The 19,626-nt window shown below is 43.3% G+C and overlaps 1 protein-coding gene across 3 annotated transcripts in view; it reads right to left on the reverse strand.

The window, feature by feature from the left end:
• The window catches only part of UQCC1 (ubiquinol-cytochrome c reductase complex assembly factor 1), a 109,660-nt gene extending 91,875 nt beyond the window's left edge, over positions 1 to 17,785 (reverse strand). The window contains exons 1-2 of one of the 3 annotated variants that reach the window (XM_074406430.1): positions 17,679 to 17,695; positions 2,606 to 2,675 (exon numbers count right to left, since the gene is read on the reverse strand). In XM_074406430.1, coding sequence (XP_074262531.1) covers positions 2,606 to 2,656 — 51 coding nt within the window. In that variant the 5' untranslated portion in view covers positions 2,657 to 2,675; positions 17,679 to 17,695. Of the gene's footprint in view, positions 1 to 2,605; positions 2,676 to 17,678 lie in introns of all 3 variants that reach the window. The other 2 variants (XM_074406431.1, XM_003932026.4) reach the window with 2 other exon arrangements.
• Between the last annotated feature and the right edge of the window lie 1,841 nt (positions 17,786 to 19,626).

The raw sequence follows: 19,626 nt of genomic DNA on the forward strand, positions 1-19,626 counted from the left end.
CTCCTGCCTCAGCCTCCCAAGTAGCTGGATTACAGGCGCGTGCCTGTCCCCTACTTCAGACTCCAATCACAAGTAGTGAATCCCCAGGTTATTCACACTTTTGTCCAACTTGTCTATAAATTGGGGATTCCCACAACTGCCTCCTCAGATTCAGTAATTTGCTAGAATGGCACAACAACTCAGGGAGGCACTTACTTACCTCCTCTAACCCCTATCACTCTGCAAGGGTTTCAAGAGCTCTGTGCCAGGAGCCAGGGATAAAGATCAATTATATATTTCTTCTCTCATAATATCATATCTGGGTTGCAGCCAACATGCCAGGAGGGTGGCACACTCTAATTCCACAGGGACAGAAACAACTGCACTCAGGACCATTCCAGACTTGGTCTTTAGCACCTAACTTTAGAAATCCTGCCAGAATGGGGTACCACATGAATGAAGAACTTACCAGTTTATTACAAAGGATACACTTCAGGAACAGCCAAATGGAAGTGATGCAAAAGATGAGGTATGGGGTGAGAGCTTGGTCTCCGGGTGTGCCAACCTCCCTACATTTCGATATGTTTACCAACCCAGAAGCTCTCCAAACCCAAGGATTTCTATGGAGGCTTCATTACATAGATATGATTGGCTATCACTAACCATTGGTGATTAGCTCAATCTCCAGCCCCTCTCCCCTTCCAAAAGTTAGGAAGGAGTGGGAGAAGCTAAAAGTTCCAACCTTCTACTCATACATATTTATTCCTCCAGCAACCAGCCTCTACCCTCCAAAGACCATTCCAGACCTGGCCTTTAGTACCTAAGTACCTTCAGTATCTCTAAGTCACCTCATTAACAAAAACTCACAGCAGGGCATAGAAGCTCCTGCCTTCAAGTCCTATTATCTCAGCACTTCTGAGAGGCCTAATCAGCACTAATCAAGTCCTATTATCTCAGCACTTCTGAGAGGCCAAAGCAGGATTGCTTGAACCCAGGAGGTCAAAACCAGCCTGGGCAACAAAGTGAGACCCCCAACTATACAAAAAAAAAAAAACACCCATAAACTCAGGTATGGTTGAAAGGGACTTATTATAAATAACAAAAGACACTCCTCTCACCCCTATCACTCTGCAAGGGTTTCAAGAGCTCTGTGCAAGGCCGGGCACAGTGGCTCAAGCCTGTAATCCTAGCACTTTGGGAGGCCAACGCTGGTGGATCACCAGGTCAAGAGATCGAGACCATCCTGATCAACATGGTGAAACCCCGTCTCTACTAAAAATACAAAAAATTAGCTGGGCATGGTGGCGCGTGCCTGTAATCCCAGCTACTCAGGAGGTTGAGGCAGGAGAATTGCCTGAACCCAGGAGGCAGAGGTTGTGGTGAGCCAAGATCGCGCCATTGCACTCCAGCCTGGGTAACAAGAGTGAAACTCTGTCTCGAAAAAAAAAAAGAGCTTTGTGCCAGGAACCAGGGATAAGGACCAAATATATATTTCTTCTCTCACAATATCGTAGCTGGGTTGCAGCCACATGCCAGGAGGGTGGCACACTCTAATTCCACAAGGACAGAAGCGACTGCACTCAGGACCATTCCAGACCTGGTCTTTAGTATCTAAGTTTAGAAATCCTGCCAGAATGGGGTATCACATGAATGAAGAACTTCCAAAATGGGACCAAGACCAAGTCTCCACATGCTCATCTCTCCAAAGATAAGATATACCACTGCCTACTACTGGTTCCACAGACTAAAATAATTCTGGTAATAGGTGACTCAAGCAGTGGCCATGGACTCCTTCTGGGAAGAGAAACAAAATAAGCAGACTTCTGGCACTTTACAATTAGATTATAATTCAAGTTACAGTTTGCAATGTCTTTTTTTTTTCTTTTTTTGAGGCTGAGTCTTGCTTGCTCTGTTGCCTAGACATGAATGCAGTGGTACAACCTCGGCTCACTGAAACCTCCACCTCCCGGGTTCAAACAATCCTTGTGACTATAGGAGTGAGCCACCACACCTGTCTAATTTTTGTATTTTTATTAAAGACAGGGTTTTACCATGTTGGCCAGGCTGGTCTCAAACTGCTGACCTCAGCTATCCACCCACCTCGGCCTCTCAAAGTGCTGGGATTATAGATGTAAGCCACTGTGCCCATCCTTTTTTTTTTTTTTTTTAAAGAGACAGGGTTTCACTATGTTGCCCAGGCTGCTGGAGTGCAGTGCCTAGTCATGGTGCTAACACTACAGCCTCAAATGCCTGATGCCTGGGCTTGCAATGCTGTGCCTGGCTTACAATGTGTTTTCCTTTCTTTCCTTTTTTATTTTTGAGATGGAGTTTCACTCTTGTTGCCCAGGCTGAAGTTCAATGATCTTGGCTCACTGCAACCTTCTCCTCCCAGGTTCAAGTGATTCTTCTGCCTCAGTCTCCCAAATAGCTGGGACTACGAGCACGTGCTACCATATCCAGCTAATTTTGTATTTTTAGTAGAGACACGGTTTCTCCAAGTTGGCAAGGCTGGTCTTGAACTCCTGACCTCAGGTGATCCACCCACCTTGGCGTCCCAAAGTGCTAGGATTACAGGGGTGAGCCACCACGCCCAGGCTACAGTGTGTTTTCATAAACACTGACTTACCTGATCTTCACAGAATCCCTTTATAGTAAGCAATGCTGGAATCATCATCATCCCCAAAATGAAGAGGAAACTAGGGGAGAAGTTTTACAGTGGGAAAACACACATGGGCAACTTGATTTCCAAGACAAAAGAGATTAAATGACTGTTCAAGCTAAAACTGAGATTCACATTTTCCCTCTAACAGAAGCTCACTTCAGAAAGGTCTCTTGGCCAAAGTGAGAGGCTAGGCTGAGAGCTCTGTCTTGCTAAATGAGAAGTCTGCTTTATTTTATGAATTTGCTTTATTTTATGAATCTGAAATACATTCCACTGTATAAATGATAGCCATATACATAGCACTGGAAATTTTTATTTTAGGAACCAACTCTAGGGATCTGAGGGTTTTCTTCACTTGACCTGTAGATGTTATAGGACCATAATGAGGACCGGATTAAATTGCTTGAAAATCCTTTGCCAAGTATAATGTACAATACAGTCGGCCCTCCATAGCTATGGGTTCTGCATCCATGGATTCGGCCACCCACAGATTAAAATATTCAGGAAAAAATATGCCAGGCATGGTGGCATATACCTGCAGTCCCAGATACTCAGGAGGCTAAAGCACAAGACTTGCTTGAACCCAGGAGGCAAAGGTTGCAAATGAGCAGAGACTGTGCCACTGCACTCCAGCCTGGGCAACAGACTCTGTTTCAAAAAAAAAAAAAAAAAAAAAAAAGCCATACTAAACATGTAGACTTTTTTTTCTTGTCATTATTCCCTAAATAATACAGTATAACAACTATTTACATAGCACCTACATTATATTAAATGTAAGTAATCTGGAGATTATTTAAAGTACATGGGAGGATACATATAGGTTATATGCACATACTATGCCACCTCCTATCAAGGACTTGAGCATCCATGGATTTTGGTATCCAAGGGAGGTCCTGGAACCAATCCCCCAGGGACACTGAGGGACAACAGGGACAACTGTACTAGGAGTTTAAATTCAGCTACTCTAATTTATCTTTTCAAGTAATTTAACCTCTATGACATTCAGTTTCCTCACAGCAATGATCAGTAATACCTAATAAGCACTTGATAGCAGGCACTTTTCTGGTACGTTACATATATGAACTCACTTAAACTTCACAATCACCACTAATGACCTAGATATACAATTATTCCATTTACACAAAAAAAGGAAACTGAAGTATGGAGAGGATAAGCAACCTCGCAAAGTCACATAGTTCTAACAGCAGTATTAAGACAAGAACCCAGGCAACCCAACTCTAGAATCCATGCTCATTTATAGGATGAAAGGCTAAAGAGAGTATCTGCAAGGTACCCTCTAGTTCTAACACTGTATGACCTAGTCTGGAACCAATTAAAACAGCATATTGTGGAAAGTGCCACACACTTACAGGCAGAAAGCACTGTTCAGAATCTACGTATTGAACACCTCTGTGAGCCTTGGTTTTCTCTTTTTATCAAAAATAAAGACAAAATCCCTATTTCTCAGGATTTTCCTTAAAATTAACAAATGTACCTTGCAGTACATTCAGCACAATATTAAGCTGAATCTGAATCTCCATTTCTTTGAGTAGTCAGAAACAAGTAGAGGTGGGGTGGAAAAAGGCATTCGATTTTTAAACCTACAGATGCTTTCTACAGTGTCTCACGGTTCTAAAACTGTATAATTGCCACTTACAGCATCTTACATTTCAAATGAAAAGTGGAGCTAAAAATATTTTATTTGAGCTGAGGTTTGATCGGTTGAAATGGTTTTCCAAATGAGAGACAGTCACTGGTGTTTTGTTTTACCAACACTGACAGATTTGCCAGAATCATTCAATGTCAGATGTTCCTGTCCTAAAAATGTTAAGTATGGAATAGGAGGAAACAGCTTCAGATTCAGGGCCAAAGGCAGGGGGTGGGAGGGCTGCGGGGGCAAGAGGAAATTACAAGTTGAAACAATGCACACTTTTGCAAGATTTTCTGAAGAATTTCATCATGTTATTATTTCCAATGTCAACAAAATTTTTCTCTGTAATTTTGGCCCCCGTTGGTCTTACGCCAATACTTTTAAATCAGTTCTTACTAGACGAAAGGAACAATCAGCTGTTCTTTCCTTCTCCAATCCTACGACAATTCTTGTCCAAATTCTTAATTGAAACCGCTAAAGTGTAGCAGAAACTGTAATCCCAAATCTTCCATCAAATAGCAGTGAACTGGTTACTCAACAATCTGGGCCTCCATTTTCATTTATGAAAAATGGGAATAATAAAACATATCTCACAGGAGTGTTCCCAGGAACGTTTCTAAAACCACTTTGATAACAGAAAATCATACACAAAGGCATCATTGTTATGAACAACTGTTACCAAATTGTGCAAGCCCCACTTTCCCCAGCAAACTGTCAGAGAAGCAAGAACCATTTTCTTAAAATATTGTTTGGAACCTAGCATTCATTCCCTTTCTCAAAAGCTTGCAGTAGTTCCAAGGACCTCTTCATTGAAACCTAAACCCCTAATCCTTACGGGTCTTTAACAACTGGACCCCTCTAAACTCATAATACTTACTGTGTTCCCCACTTAGCAATTTCAAAAACCTGACTCAGATTCTCTGGTTTGGGAATCACTGCTCCACTCCATACAAGCTAACTGCCTTGAGGCAATTTCCTCTGGGACTCTCCTCTTCACTCCAACTCAAACCAAAAACTTAAGAGCTTCAAGAAATCTCTCTAGGCCAGGCAAGGTGGCTCAGGTCTGTAATCCCAGCCTTTTGGGAAATCAAGGCTGGCAGATCACCTGAGGTCAGGAGTTTGAACGAGCCTGGCCAACATGGTTAAACCTCATCTCTACTAAAAATACAAAAATTAGCCAGGCATGGGGGCAGGTGCCTGTAATCCCAGGTACTAAGGAGGCTGAGGCAGGAGAATTGCTTAAACTTGGGAGATGGAGGTTGCAGTGAGCCAAGACTGTGCCACTGCACTCCAGCCTGGGCAACACAGACTCCGTCTCAAAAGAAAAAAAAGACTGGGTAGAGTCAGTAGAACCGGAAGCTGGCCTCTAGAAATATATATATTTTTTGAGACAGAGTCTCTCTCTGTTACCCACGCTGGAGTGCAGTGGTGTAATCTCTGCTCACTGCAACCTCTGCCTCCCAGGTTCAAGCAATTCTCCTGCCTCAGCCTGCTGAATAGCTGGGATTACAGGCAATAGCTGCCATGCCCAGCTAATTTTTGTATTTTCAGTAGAGACGGGTTTCAACATGTTGGCCAGGCTGGTACTCAGATGATCTGCCTGCCACAGCCTTCCAAAGTGCTGGGATTACAGGCATGAGCCACCATGTCAGCCTCTATTCAGTCCTTTTTCTTTTCCACCTCTTCCAACACTTCATCTATAAATATAAATCTGTGGAAGTACTTATCTCTCTCTTAAGGTATTAATATATTAGGCCTATAAAACAATTAGCACACCTCAACTTCTCCCAAGGTCAAAAAACATTTATAGCCATTTCCAATGGCAAAAAACATTCCTTTATCTTAGGATAAATGCACTGTTACTAAGTGGGAACTCGTTTTATTGTCATTTTGCCTTGTCAACACTTCAAAACCAAAATTTTTAAGAGAGGCTTCATGTTTTTGTTTCCCATGCATTTGTTAATTGCAGTGATTTGACATACCACCTCTTGGATTGACCAACCTTTAATCAGTCCACTGAAAGGCGTGTTTTTACATGCGGTTTTGTAAGATACATAGTATTTTCCTTGGCTCATTCATGAGCTAGAAAAAGATTTACAGGTGTAGTGGATTCTAGTTATTCACCATAAAATCACCACAAACACTGAGTTAGCAAATATGAAACCATTGCTTCTAAAGAAAATGCCAGTCTTAGGTTCCTACAAGCCTCTGGTCACAGCATTCATCAAGCAATCAATATATGACCTTGTTTTATGGGTTTCTGCGGAAAGACATCCTATTTAATATACATTGTTGATACATTAACACAACTGACAGCCAACAACATGATAACTCACTCCTTAACAAAATTTAATAAATATTTTTCCATAAGGTACATTGTGGCCTTCTTGTACTCAGCAATGCTAGACAACATTTTCATACTACAGTTGGAGGACATTTTAAAGAAGGGGTTCACCAACTGAAGCACAAAAATATGAAAAATATCCACTAAAAAGACCATGAAAAGAATACTTGTTTACAGTATGAAAACTGAAGGCTGAGCTCAGTGGCTCACACCTGTAATCCCAGCACTTTGGGACGCTGAGGCTAGCAGATCATGAGGTCAGAAGTTCAAGACCAACCTGGCCAAGATAGTGAAACCCCATCTCTACTAAAAATACAAAAAGATTAGCTGGGCGTGGTGGCGGGCACCTGTAATTCCAGCTACTTGGGAGGCTCAGGCAAGGAGAATCACTTGAACCTGGGAGGTGGATGTTGCAGTGGGCAGAGATCATGCCATTGCACTCCAGCCCAGGCAACAGTGCAAGACTGTCTAAAAAAAACAAACAAAAAAAAAAACTAAAACAAGAAGGCAGACTGTTATCCCATCTCAGCTAGGAACATGCACATTGGCAGCTCAAATCTCTCACCCCTCTGCAAATCTCCACAAATGACTACAAAAGTGCCATGAGTATTGATTTTGGGGTTTCAAATAAATTTTAGCAACTAGGTGAGTTCACAAATATAGAATCTGTGAAAAATGAAAATCAATTATAAACATGAAATCCACTGTATATAATCACCAGTGGTGCCTGTATTCTGAACGTCATGGATACTAATTCAAATCCATAGTCCAAACAACAGTTTGATACTCTGGTAACAAATTTTCCTTCCAGTTACAAAGTGGCATACTATAATGCAAAAGGATATTTCCACAGTGGTATTAGAATGGATTAAGAATAACTGGTGTGGGCTTTTAATATATAAAGCAAAAGATACAGGCATGTTTATGTGTATATATAGACACAGATATATATCCTACCCGCATCCTGATAGGGCCTGTAGACCTTGACACTCCAGTAGCAATGAGCACATGTAGCACCCAGATCTGGTTTCTAAATAGCAGCAACCACTAAAAGGAACTAGTCTCCTCTGGGAGAAAAGTTGACTCCAGAATGGGGATAATGTTCATCAAAGTCTTACAAAGAACTGGCATTATTTGATCTGCCTGATAATTCTTTAGAAGGCCCTATTTCAAGACTGTCTTAGAACTCACCCAGTATGAGAAAATCTTTTCCCCAGCAGCACAAGTTGAAAACAAATAGAGGTAACTGTTTGACTTCATGCAGTGAATAACAGGTGGAGAAAACAAAAAGCTAACCAAAAAGCTTTAAAGGAAAACCTGGGGAATGAGATGTCCACAGGTGGTTAGAAAGGCCTCAACAAGGCCGGGCGCGGTGGCTCAAGCCTGTAATCCCAGCACTTTGGGAGGCCGAGGCGGGTGGATCACGAGGTCGAGAGATCGAGACCATCCTGGTCAACATGGTGAAACCCCGTCTCTACTAAAAATACAAAAAAATTAGCTGGGCATGGTGGCACGTGCCTGTAATCCCAGCTACTCAGGAGGCTGAGGCAGGAGAATTGCCTGAACCCAGGAGGCGGAGGTTGCGGTGAGCCGAGGTCGCGCCATTGCACTCCAGCCTGGGTAACAAGAGCGAAACTCTGTCTCAAAAAAAAAAAAAAAAAAAGAAAGGCCTCAACATATTCCTGGGCGTCTAGGAACCCATGAACATACCCAGGTCTGTGCACATACCCAAAGCTGTGCACATCCTCAGGAAAGACCTAAAAACATCTCTTACTTGTGGTTGACCTTGAGGTTCTGCACAGCAGGAAGTGAAGATTAAGGTAGAGCTGTCAAATGCCTGGCAGAGTGTTACAGGTGCATCCCAACACGCACACCGAGGCCCACAGCAAAAACTGGGATACTCACTGCTTCCAGGCAGGGAGAGTCAAATTTCAAGAAATTTAAAGAAATTAGTTAAATCATTACCTGACCACTAAGCCATGTAAGCAGAGACTTCGGTGGCCACAAACAACAAAGAATACAGACTACAGAATCAATTCAGAGAAGTCACTAAACAAAAATACAACAACCTTGGGAAGGGAAACAATTTGATTTCCAGAGTTGCCACATTATTTTAAATGTCCAGTTTTCAACAACAAAAAAGGAAAGTATGAGAACAACATCTCACCAAAGAGAGTATCAACAGAAAGAGAAGTTATTTTTTTAAAGACAGAATAAACTAATTCTAGAACTGAAAAGTCCAATAACTAAAATTAAAAATTCATTTGTCCTTGCCAGTAAAAATAAAAAAACAGAAAAGAGAATTATGAAAATAAATTTTAAAGACAAAATTAAAAAATAAAATAAAATAAAATAATAAATTCATTAGAGGGGCTCAACAGCAGATTTGAACGGGCAGAAGAAAAGAATCAGTGGTCTTAGGCCAGGTACAGTGGCTCCTGCCTATGATACCAGCACTTTGGGAGGCTGAGGAAGGTGGATCACAAGGTTAGGAATTCGAGACCAGCCTAGCCAACATAGTGAAACCCCATCTCTACCAAAAATACAAAAATTAGCTGGGTGTAGTGGTACATCCCTATAGTCCCAACTACCCAACTACTTGTGAGGCTGAGGCAGGAGAATCACTTGAACCCAGGAGGCAGAGGTTGTAGTGAGTGGACACCATGCCATTGCACTCCAGCTTGGGTAACAGAGTGAGACTCCCTCTTATAAAACAAAAAACAAACAAAAAAAATCAGTGGTCTTGAAAACAGATCAATTTAGATTATCCAGTCTGAGAAATGGAAAGAAAAAACAATAAAGAAATTAACAGCCTCAAAATGAAAAGAAAAAAAAAAAGAACAAATTTAACAGCCTCAGATTATGGGACACCATCAAACATACCAATACACATATAATGAGAGTCTCAGAAGGAAAGAAAATAACAGAAAAATATTTGAATAATGGCAGAAAACATCCCAAACATAACGGAAAATAGTAATTTAGGAATCCAAAAAGATCTACTAATTCCAAATACAATAAACACAAAGGGAGCCACAGACACATCATACGCAAGCCGCCAAGAAACAAAGACAGATTCTTTAAAGGAGCAAGAGAAAAACTCATCACGCCGGGCGCGGTGGCTCACGCCTATAATCCCAGCACTTTGGGAGGCTGAGGCAGGTGGATCACGAGGTCAAGAGATCGAGACTATCCTGGTCAGCATGGTGAAACCCTGTCTCTACTAAAAACACAAAAATTAGCTGGGCATGGTGGCACGTGCCTGTAGTCCCAGCTACTCGGGAGGCTGAGGCAGGAGAATTGCTTGAACCCAGGAGGCGGAGGTTGCGGTGAGCCGAGATCGTGCCATTGCACTCCAGCCTGGGTAACAACAGCGAAACTCTGTCTCAAAAAAAAAAAAAAAAAAAAACTCATCACATACAAGGCACCCAGAAGAACATTAACAGCTGATTTCTTCTCAGAAACTGTAGCAGCCAGAAAAATGTGAAAACGCAAAAAGACAAAGATTTTCAAACAAGAATTCTATATCCAGCAAAACTATTATTCAAAAGTGAAGAAAAAAAAAAAAATGAAGACTTCCCAGATAAACAAAATGGAAAGAATTTGTTAATAGCAGACCTGCCCTGCAAGAATAAGGGAAGACCTTCCGGCTGAAATGAAAGTTAAAACTAAAGAATAACTAAATCTACATGAAGAAATAAAGTAGACTGGTAAAGGTAACTGCTTAGGTAAATAAAAAGTACAGTATAGGCTGGGCACGGTGGCTCACGACTGTAATCCCAGCACTTTGGGAGGCTGAGGCAGGCAGATCATGAGGTCAGGAGTTCAAGACCAGACTGGCCAACATGGTAAAACCCCGTCTCTACTAAAAAATACAAAAATTACCTGGGTATGGTGGCTCATGCCTGTAATCCCAGCTACTTGGGAGGCTGAGGTAGAAGAATTGCTTGAACCGGGACCTGGGAGGCAGAGATTGCAGTGAGCAAGATCGTGCCACTGCACTCCAGCCTAGGATACAGAGCAAGACTACATCTCAAAAAGAAAAGAAAAGAAAAAAGTACAGTATAAATGGACTTTTTATTTGTAATTCTTTTTATTTTTCTAATTTAAAAGACAACTACAAGAAGAAATAATCATAAATCTACATTGGTAGGCATATAACGTATAAAGATATAATTTAGATGGCAATAACACCACAATGTTGGGGAAGGAACAGAGTTATACAGAAAGAAAGTCTACATATTACTGAAATCAAGTTGGTATTAATCCAAACAAGACTGTTAATGAATTAAGATGTTCACTGTAATCCCAGGGCAGCCACAAAGAAAACAGCTGATAAAATACAGTAAAATATATATATATATATATATATATATATATTTTTTTTTTTTTTTGAGACAGAGTTTCGCTCTTGTTACCCAGGCTGGAGTGCAACGGCGTGATCTCGGCTCACCGCAACCTCTGCATCCTGGGTTCAGGCAATTCTCCTGCCTCAGCCTCCTGAGTAGCTGAGATTACAGGCATGCGCCACCATGCCCAGCTAATTTTTTGTATTTTTAGTAGAGACGGGGTTTCACCATGTTGACCAGGATGGTCTCGATCTCTTGACCTTGTGATCCACCCGCCTCGGCCTCCCAAAGTGCTGGGATTACAGGCTTGAGCCACCGTGCCCGGCAAAATATAGTAAAATCTTTTAACATGTACACAAATTAACTCGAAATGAGTAAAAGACCGTAATGTAGGATCTAAAATAAAACTTTTAAAAGAAAACTTAAGGGAATGGCTTCACGACATTGGATTTTGCAATGATTTATTGGCTATAACATTTAAAAAGTAGACAATAGGCCAGGCACGGTGGCTCACACCTGTAATCCCAGCACTTTGGAAGGCTGAGGCAGGCGGATCACTTGAGGCCAGGAGTTCGAGACCAGCCTGGCCAACATGGCAAAACTCCTTCTCTACGAAAAATACAAAAATTAGCCAGTACATGCCTATAATCCCAGCTACTTAGGAGCAGTAGGTTCAGTTCTTCTACTGAGGTAGGAGAACTGCTTGAACCCAGGACGCAGAAGCTGTAGTGAATCTAAATTGTGCCACTGCACTCCAGCCTACATGACAAAACAAGACACTCTCTCAAAAAAAAAAAAAAAAAGAGTAGGCAATAAAAGAAAAAAATAGGTTGGACTTCATCAAAATTAAAAACTTTTGTGTACCAAAGAATAGTATCAGCCAGGTGCTGTGGCTCACAACTAAAATCCCAGCACTTTGGGAGGCCCAGGCGGGCAGATCACCTGAGGTTGGGAGTTCGAGACCAGCACGACCACTATGGAGAAACCCCGTCTCTACTAAAAACACAAAAAATTAGCCAGGCATGGTGGCACATGCCTGCAATCCCAGCTGTTCGGGAGGCTGAGGCAGGAGAACAGCTTGAACCTGGGAAGTAGAGGTTGCGGTGAGCCAAGATCACACCATTGCACTCCAACATGGACAACAAGAGCAAAACTCCACCTCAAAAAAAAAAAAAAAATAAGAAGAAGAATGGTATCAACAGAGTGAAAAAGCAACCCCTAGGATAGAAACAATACATGCAAATCCTATATCTGATGAGGGATTGATATTCAAAATATATTTTAAAACTTGCCAAGTGTGGTGGCTCATTCCTATAATCCCTGCATTTCTGGAGGCAGAGGCAGGTGGATCACCTGAGGTCAAGAGTTCAAGACCAGCCTGGCCAACATGGCAAATCTCCATCTCTACTAAAAATACAAAAATTAGCTGGGCGTGGGGAGTACACACCTATGATTCAAGCTACTCAGGAGACTGAGGCAGGAGAACCACGTGAACCACAGAGGCAGAGGCTGCAGCAGGCTGAGATCGTGCCACCACACTCCAGCTTGAGTGACAGCAAAATCCCGTCTCAAAAAATAAAAATAAAAATGTTTATGTGTATATATACATATATATATATACACATACACACATATATACACATATACTTACATATATATATACACACACACATATATATATATAGTTCTTTATATATATTCGTGTATGTATATACATATATATAGAACAACTACAACTTGATTACCAAAAACTCGCTTGAAAAACAGGCAAAGGACTTGTACCTTGGACACTTCTCCAAAGAAAATATACAAATGGCTATTAAGAACATGAAAAGATGCCCAATATCACTAGTCACTAGAGAAATGTAAATCAATACTATAATGAGATACAACTTCATACCCATTAGAATGTCTATTGTCAAAAAAGAGAAAATAAGGCTATGTGTGGTGATTCATACGTGTATAATCCTACTACTTCTAGAGGCCAAGGCAGGAGGATCACTTGTGCTCAGAATTTTGAGACCAGCCTGGGCAACAAAGCAAGACCTCCTCTCTACTAAAAATTTTAAAAATTAGCTGGGTGTGGTGGCACACACCTGTACTCCCAGCAACTTGGGAGGCTAAGATGAGAGGATCACTGAGCCCAGAAGTTGAGGTTGCAGTGAGCTGTGATTGGGCCACTGCACTCCAGCCTGGGTGACAGAGCAAGATTTTGTCTCAAAAACAAACAAAAACCAGAAAATAACAAGTGTTTCAAGGATGTAGTGAAACTGGAACCCTTGTGCACTGCTGGTGAGAATGTAAAACAGTATATCTGCTGTGGAAAACAGTAGGACAATTCCTCACAAATTAAACAGGCTAGACACAGTGACTCATGCCTGTAATCCCAGCACTTTGGGAGGCCAGGACAACAGGACTGCTTGAGCCCAGGAGTTCAACACCAGCCTGGGCAACATAAGGAGACCCCATCTCTACAAAGAAGAAAAAAAAACTCGCCTGGTGTGGTGGTGCATCCCTGTGGTCCCATCTACTCAGAAGGCTGAGGTGGGAGGATCGCTTGAGCCCATGAGGTCAAGGCTGCAGTGAGCTATGATTGAGCCACTACACTCCAGCCTGCGTGACAAAGCAAGGCCCTGTCTCCAAAAAAAAAGACAGAAAATTCTGACACATGCTACATGGATGAACCTTGAGGACATTATGCTAAATGAAATAAGCAGTCATAAGAGTCAAATACTGTATGATTCCACTTACATGAGGTACACAGAGTAGTTAAAACTCACAGAGACAGAAAGTAGAACGGTGGCTGCCAGGGGTTGGGGAGAAAAGACTCGAGAGTTAATAGGTTCGGAGTTTCATATTTTTATTTTTTTGGTTTTTGGTTTTTTTTTTTGAGAGAGAGAGAGAGAGAGTTTTGCCCTGTCACCCAGGCTGGAGTGCAGTGGTGCAATCTCGGCTCACTGCAACCTCTGCCTCCCTGGTTCAAGTGATTCTCCTGCCTCAGCCTCCCAAGTAGCTGGGATTACAGGTTCATGGCTAACTTTTTCTATTTTTAGTAGAGACGGGGTTTCACCATGTTAGCCAAGCTGGTCTCGAACTCCTGATCTCGTGATCCACACACCTCAGCCTCCCAAAGTGCTGGGATTATAGGCATGAGTCACCACACCTGGCCCTAAGAGTTTCAGTTTTATAGAATGAAACAAATTCTGTGGATGAGGGTGGTAAAAATGGCACAAGAATGTAAATGCACTCAATACCACAGAACTGTACACTTAAAAAGTTTAAAAGGTAAATTTCATTATATGTATCTTACCACAATTTTTTTTCTAATTTTCTAAAGTACAGGGTAGCTTTCTACAATTTTTACTATTTCCAAAGAAAAGCAAAAATGATGACCAAATGTCCAGGACAACTCATAAAACCATAACCATGTTCAGTTCCACTGATCAAATGTCCAGTCTCTCTGCTGCAGTCACTCAACAATAGCAGCGTTTCAGTTTCCTCCTCCTTCCCAAATCCATCACTAGAGAAGGGAAAATATTGGCTGACAAGACAAAAAGAGGAAAAAATAAGGCAAGACTAACAAGAATGTTTCAGAGACTGGGCGCGGTGGCTCAAGCCTGTAATCCCAGCACTTTGGGAGGCCGAGGCGGGTGGATCACAAGGTCAAGAGATTGAGACCATCCTGGTCAACATGGTGAAACCCCGTCTCTACTAAAAATACAAAAAATTAGCTGGGCATGGTGGCGCGTGCCTGTAATCCCAGCTACTCAGGAGGCTGAGGCAGGAGAATTGCCTGAACCCAGGAGGTGGAGGTTGCGGTGAGCCGAGATCGCGCCATTGCACTCCAGCCTGGGTAACAAGAGCAAAACCCCGTCTCAAAAAAAAAAAAAAAAGAATGTTTCAGAAATACTTTTTTTTTTTTTTGAGACAGTTTCACTTTCACCCAGGCTGGAGTGCAGCAGCACTATCTCAGCTCACTGTAACCTCCACGTCCCAGGTTCAAGTAATTCTGCCTCAGCCTCCCAAGTAGCAAGAATTACAGGTACCCATTACCAAGCCCAGCTAATTTTTGTATTTTTTGTAGAGATGGGGTTTCACCATGTTGGCCAGGCTGGTATTGAACTCCTGACCTCAGGTGATCTGCCTTGGCCTCCCAATGTGCTGGGATTGCAGGAGTGAGCCACTGCATCTAGCCAGGAATATTACCCTATGCTTCGACTTCTTTTTTTGAGATGGAGTTTCGCTCTTGTTACCCAGGTTGGAGTGCAATGGCGCGATCTCGGCTCACCACAACCTCCAGCTCCTGGGTTCAGGCAATTCTCCTGCCTCAGCCTCCTGAGTAGCTGGGATTACAGGCAGGAGCCACCATGCCCAGCTGATTTTTTGTGTATTAGTAGAGATGGGGTTTCACCATGTTGACCAGGATGGTCTCGATCTCTTGACCTCGTGATCCACCAGCCTCGGCCTCCCAAAGTGCTGGGATTACAGGCGTGAGCCACTGTGCCTGGCTTAATTTTTTTAGACGGAGTTTCGCTCTTGTTACCCAGGTTGGAGTGCAATGGCGCGATCTCGGCTCACCGCAACCTCCGCCTCCTGGGTTCAGGCAATTCTCCTGCCTCAGCCTCCTGAGTAGCTCGGATTACAGGCATGTGCCACCATGCCCAGCTACTTTTTTGTATTTTTAGTAGAGACGGTGTTTCACCATGTTGACCAGGATGGTCTCTATCTCTTGACCTCATGATCCACCCGCCTTGGCCTCCCAAAGTGCTGGGATTACAGGCTTGAGCTACCGCGCCCGGCCTGCTTCGATTTTCTTATCTGTAAAATAGAGGAAATAACATGCTCTCCTTTCCAAAAGGATGTTGTAAGGTTTAGGTAAATTCACATTTATAAAGTGTTCTAAAGTGCTTAGCACATGGTAAGTGCCCTATAAAATGTGGCTCACACCTTAAATCCCAGCACTTTGGGAGGCTGAGGAAGGTGGATCATGAGGTCAGAGTTCAAGACCAGCCTGGCCAACATGGTGAAACCCTGTCACTACTAAAAATACAAAAATTAGTCGGGTGTGGTGTTGCATGCCTGTCATTCCAGCTACTTGGGAGGCTGATGCAGGAGAATCACTTGAACCTGGGAGGCGGAAATTGCCATGAGCGGAGATCCTGCCACTGCATTCCAGCTTCAGAAACAGAGCAAGACTCCATCTCAAAAAAAAAAAAAAAAGCCGGGCGCGGTGGCTCAAGCCTGTAATCCCAGCACTTTGGGAGGCTGAGGCGGGTGGATCACAAGGTCAGGAGATCAAGACCATCCTGGTCAATAAGGTGAAACCCCGTCTCTCCTAAAAATACAAAAAATTAGCTGGGCATGGTGGCGCGTGCCTGTAATCCCAGCTACGCAGGAGGCTGAGGCAGGAGAATTGCCTGAACCCAGGAGGCGGAGGCTGCGGTGAGCCGAGATCGTGCCATTGCACTCCAGCCTGGGTAACAAGAGCGAAACTCCGTCTCAAAAAAAAAAAAAAAAAAAACTAAAGTGGGGAGGAAAAAAGAAACTAAATTCAGAACATCCTAATTGCTACTTTCCCAACAGTCCTCACTTCTGAATCAATTTCTGCCCTGAAATCAAACACTTCACCAAATGAATCTTTCTGGCAGTTATAGGGGCTATTCTACAAACAAATATTTATTGAACAGCAATCAAGGGTATCTCACTCTGCTAGGCTGGCAAGGAATACAAGAAGTAAAACTGTTATCCTTGCAAGCCACATATAAAAAGATCAAAAACACAAATGTAAAATAACAATTCAAAAAATACCCAGAGGCAGGAATAGACCATGTCTACTATGAAAAACGTCTTTGACTCAGTTTTTGAAGACTCGCTAAAATTATAAACTCTCCCATCCCTCCATGATAAAAAACCAAGCTCTGTACCCTAATGTTTTTTCTGCTGCCACTTTCTTTTCTCCTTTAACTCCTAGAGGAAAAAGCATGCTAGAAGGATCAGGACTGAATCTCAAGAGATGCAGTAGTTCCATACACGGGTGCCAAAGAGCCTAGCGGTCTTTCCTTACTTCATTCATTTATTCAACAAGTAATCACTTAACACCTATGATGTGCCATACACCATGCGAAGCAAAGTGAAAACGACCGAGACAGACATGGCTCCAATTCTCACGCGACTTTCAATCTAATAATCTAAATTTCATTTAACTGATACAGTTAAAAACTGACTTACGACCTATGAAAGAAACTCAGAGAATTTCAGAATCTAAAGGGACTGCAGGAGATAAATCTCCTCGTTTTTCACATGGGGACAATGAGGTCCAACAGTGACTTGCTCAAAGTCACTCTGTGCATCACTGACAGACAAGGACTGGAACCCAGGTCTCCTGAAAAGCAATGTCCTACGTGCTCCTCTCCCTGAGGGGAACCAGTTACACGGGGGAAGGAAGGAAAAGCACACTCCATCAAATAAAGGCCAGATGTCACTCTTCCCTTCCTCGAAGGAGGGAGGAGCTAAGGTCAAAACGGGGGTAGAAAGAGGTAGGAAGCTGCCTCAGTTTCCCCAAGGAAAAGCGGCCACGCAGCCTAGCTACAACACAGGTTCCCCTCCTGCACTTCCTTCCAATTCCTCCCGCCCTGCCTTGCCGAACTCCAACCCAGGACCCAGAGGGCTACCATAGAAAATTACTCCACTCACAAGGACTCGCACGAGCAACGCCATGTTCCTCAATAACCATTTCCGGGTGAAGAGTGAGCTTCCGGTGTCCCCGCCGCGACCACCCCTTTTCTACGTCCTCTTTTTACTGGCGAAACACGGGCAAGAACGGCGCAGGCGCAGAGAGTTGGTGTGCGCACGCGCTCTTGTACTCTGGCTGTGTGCGAGGTTGTAGTGCACGGGACTCGCATCCCCGCTGTCTCTCCAACTACACGTCACAGTTGCTCAAATCATTCCCCTCCGCCCGGCTCCTTGGCCCCAGACCTCGGTGCTTTTCATATCCGTCTCTTATTCCCCACCTAACCCAGCCTCACTCCTCAGCCCCTCCTTCCCACACTCCACCCCAGCAGTTTTCAATGGAGGTTGAAAAGAACGGGACCTTGGGAAATCCCAATCTTTAAACCGAGCCAGCGGGTCGGGCGCGGTGGCTCCTGCCTGTAATTCTAGCACTTTAGGAGGCCGAGCTGGGCGGATCACCTGATGTCAGGGGTTCGAGACCAGCCTGGCAAACACGGTGCAACCCCCGTTTCCACTAAAAATACAAAAAAATTAGCCGGGCATGGTAGTGTGTTCCCGTAATCCCAGCTACTCACGAGGCAGAGGTTGCAGTGGACCGAGATCACGCCACCGCACTCCAGCCTGGGTGGCAGAGCAGTACTCTGTCTCAAAAAAAGAGAAAAATTAGCCAGAGAAGGAGGCTATAAGAGGCATACAGGGGACAGCAGAATCCTGAAAGTCAAGGGAAGAAAGTGGTCATGTGCCGATCTGAAACCTTTGGGAAGAAACTTTTGGGATTTGTGGTTGGTTGGTTGGTTGTTTAAGGGGAACATTTTTGAATATTGATAGGAAAGGATTAGTAAAGAGTATACAATAGAGAATCAAGGATGCAAGGAGCTTCCTGAGGAAAGTGGCAGAGAACGGCCTTGGTAGAAGACTCCTCTTCCATTGTATCCCAAGAGAAGAAGAGAGGACAAAGTGCTGGTACTTTGGGGGTTGAGGGAGCAGAGGGGCAGGATGTCAAAGGACTTCTTTCATTTCATTCAGTCAACAGAAATCTACTGAGTCTTGCCTATGTACTGAATACAAAACATACTGACTTCACGGAGTTCTTAGACTGGTGGGGAAAGCATAGGAACCCAGTGAAAAAAATAGAAACTGGAGAACTGCTTTAGTTAGGTCGGTAAGGCCTCTCCAAGGAAGTGACGTGTAAGATGAAATCTAAAGGAAGAGGAAAAGCTAACCATGGGAAATAACTTCACTCTACTATTCTTTTTTTAATTAAATTTATTGCTTTTTATTAATCTACCAAAAAAACTACATATTGTATACAACAGTATGGTTTCTTTTTTGTTTGTTGTTTGTTTGTGACAGTGTCCGTCTCTGTCACCCAGGCTGGGGTGCAGTGGCACAACTCAGCTCACTGTAACCTTTGCCTCCTGGGTTCAAATGATTCTCCTGCCTCAGCCTCCTGAGTAGCTGGGATTACAGGCGCACGCTACCACATCCTGCTAATTTTTGTATTTTTAGTAGAGATAGGATTTCACCCTGCTAGCCAGGCTGATCTCAAACTCCTGACCTCGTGATCCGCCCACCTTGGCCTCCCAAAGGGCTGGGATTACAGGAGTGAGCCACCACACCCCTGGCCAGGATGTTTTAAAATATGTATACATTGTGGAATGGCTAAATCAAGCTAAGAAGAATATGCATTACCTCGGCCAGGTGTGGTGGTTCATGCCTATAATCCCAGCACTTTGGAGGCTGAGGCAGGCAGATCACTAGGTCAAGAGTTTAAGACCATCCTGGCCGACATGATGAAACCCCCGTCTCTACTAAAAATACAAAAATTAGCCAGGCGTGGTGGTGCATGCCTGTAATCCCAGCTACTCAGGAGGCTGAATCAGGAGAATCACTTGAACCTGGGATGTGGAGG

This window comes from Saimiri boliviensis, chromosome 9, assembly GCF_048565385.1.
Source record: "Saimiri boliviensis isolate mSaiBol1 chromosome 9, mSaiBol1.pri, whole genome shotgun sequence".
Lineage (NCBI taxonomy): Eukaryota > Metazoa > Chordata > Mammalia > Primates > Cebidae > Saimiri > Saimiri boliviensis.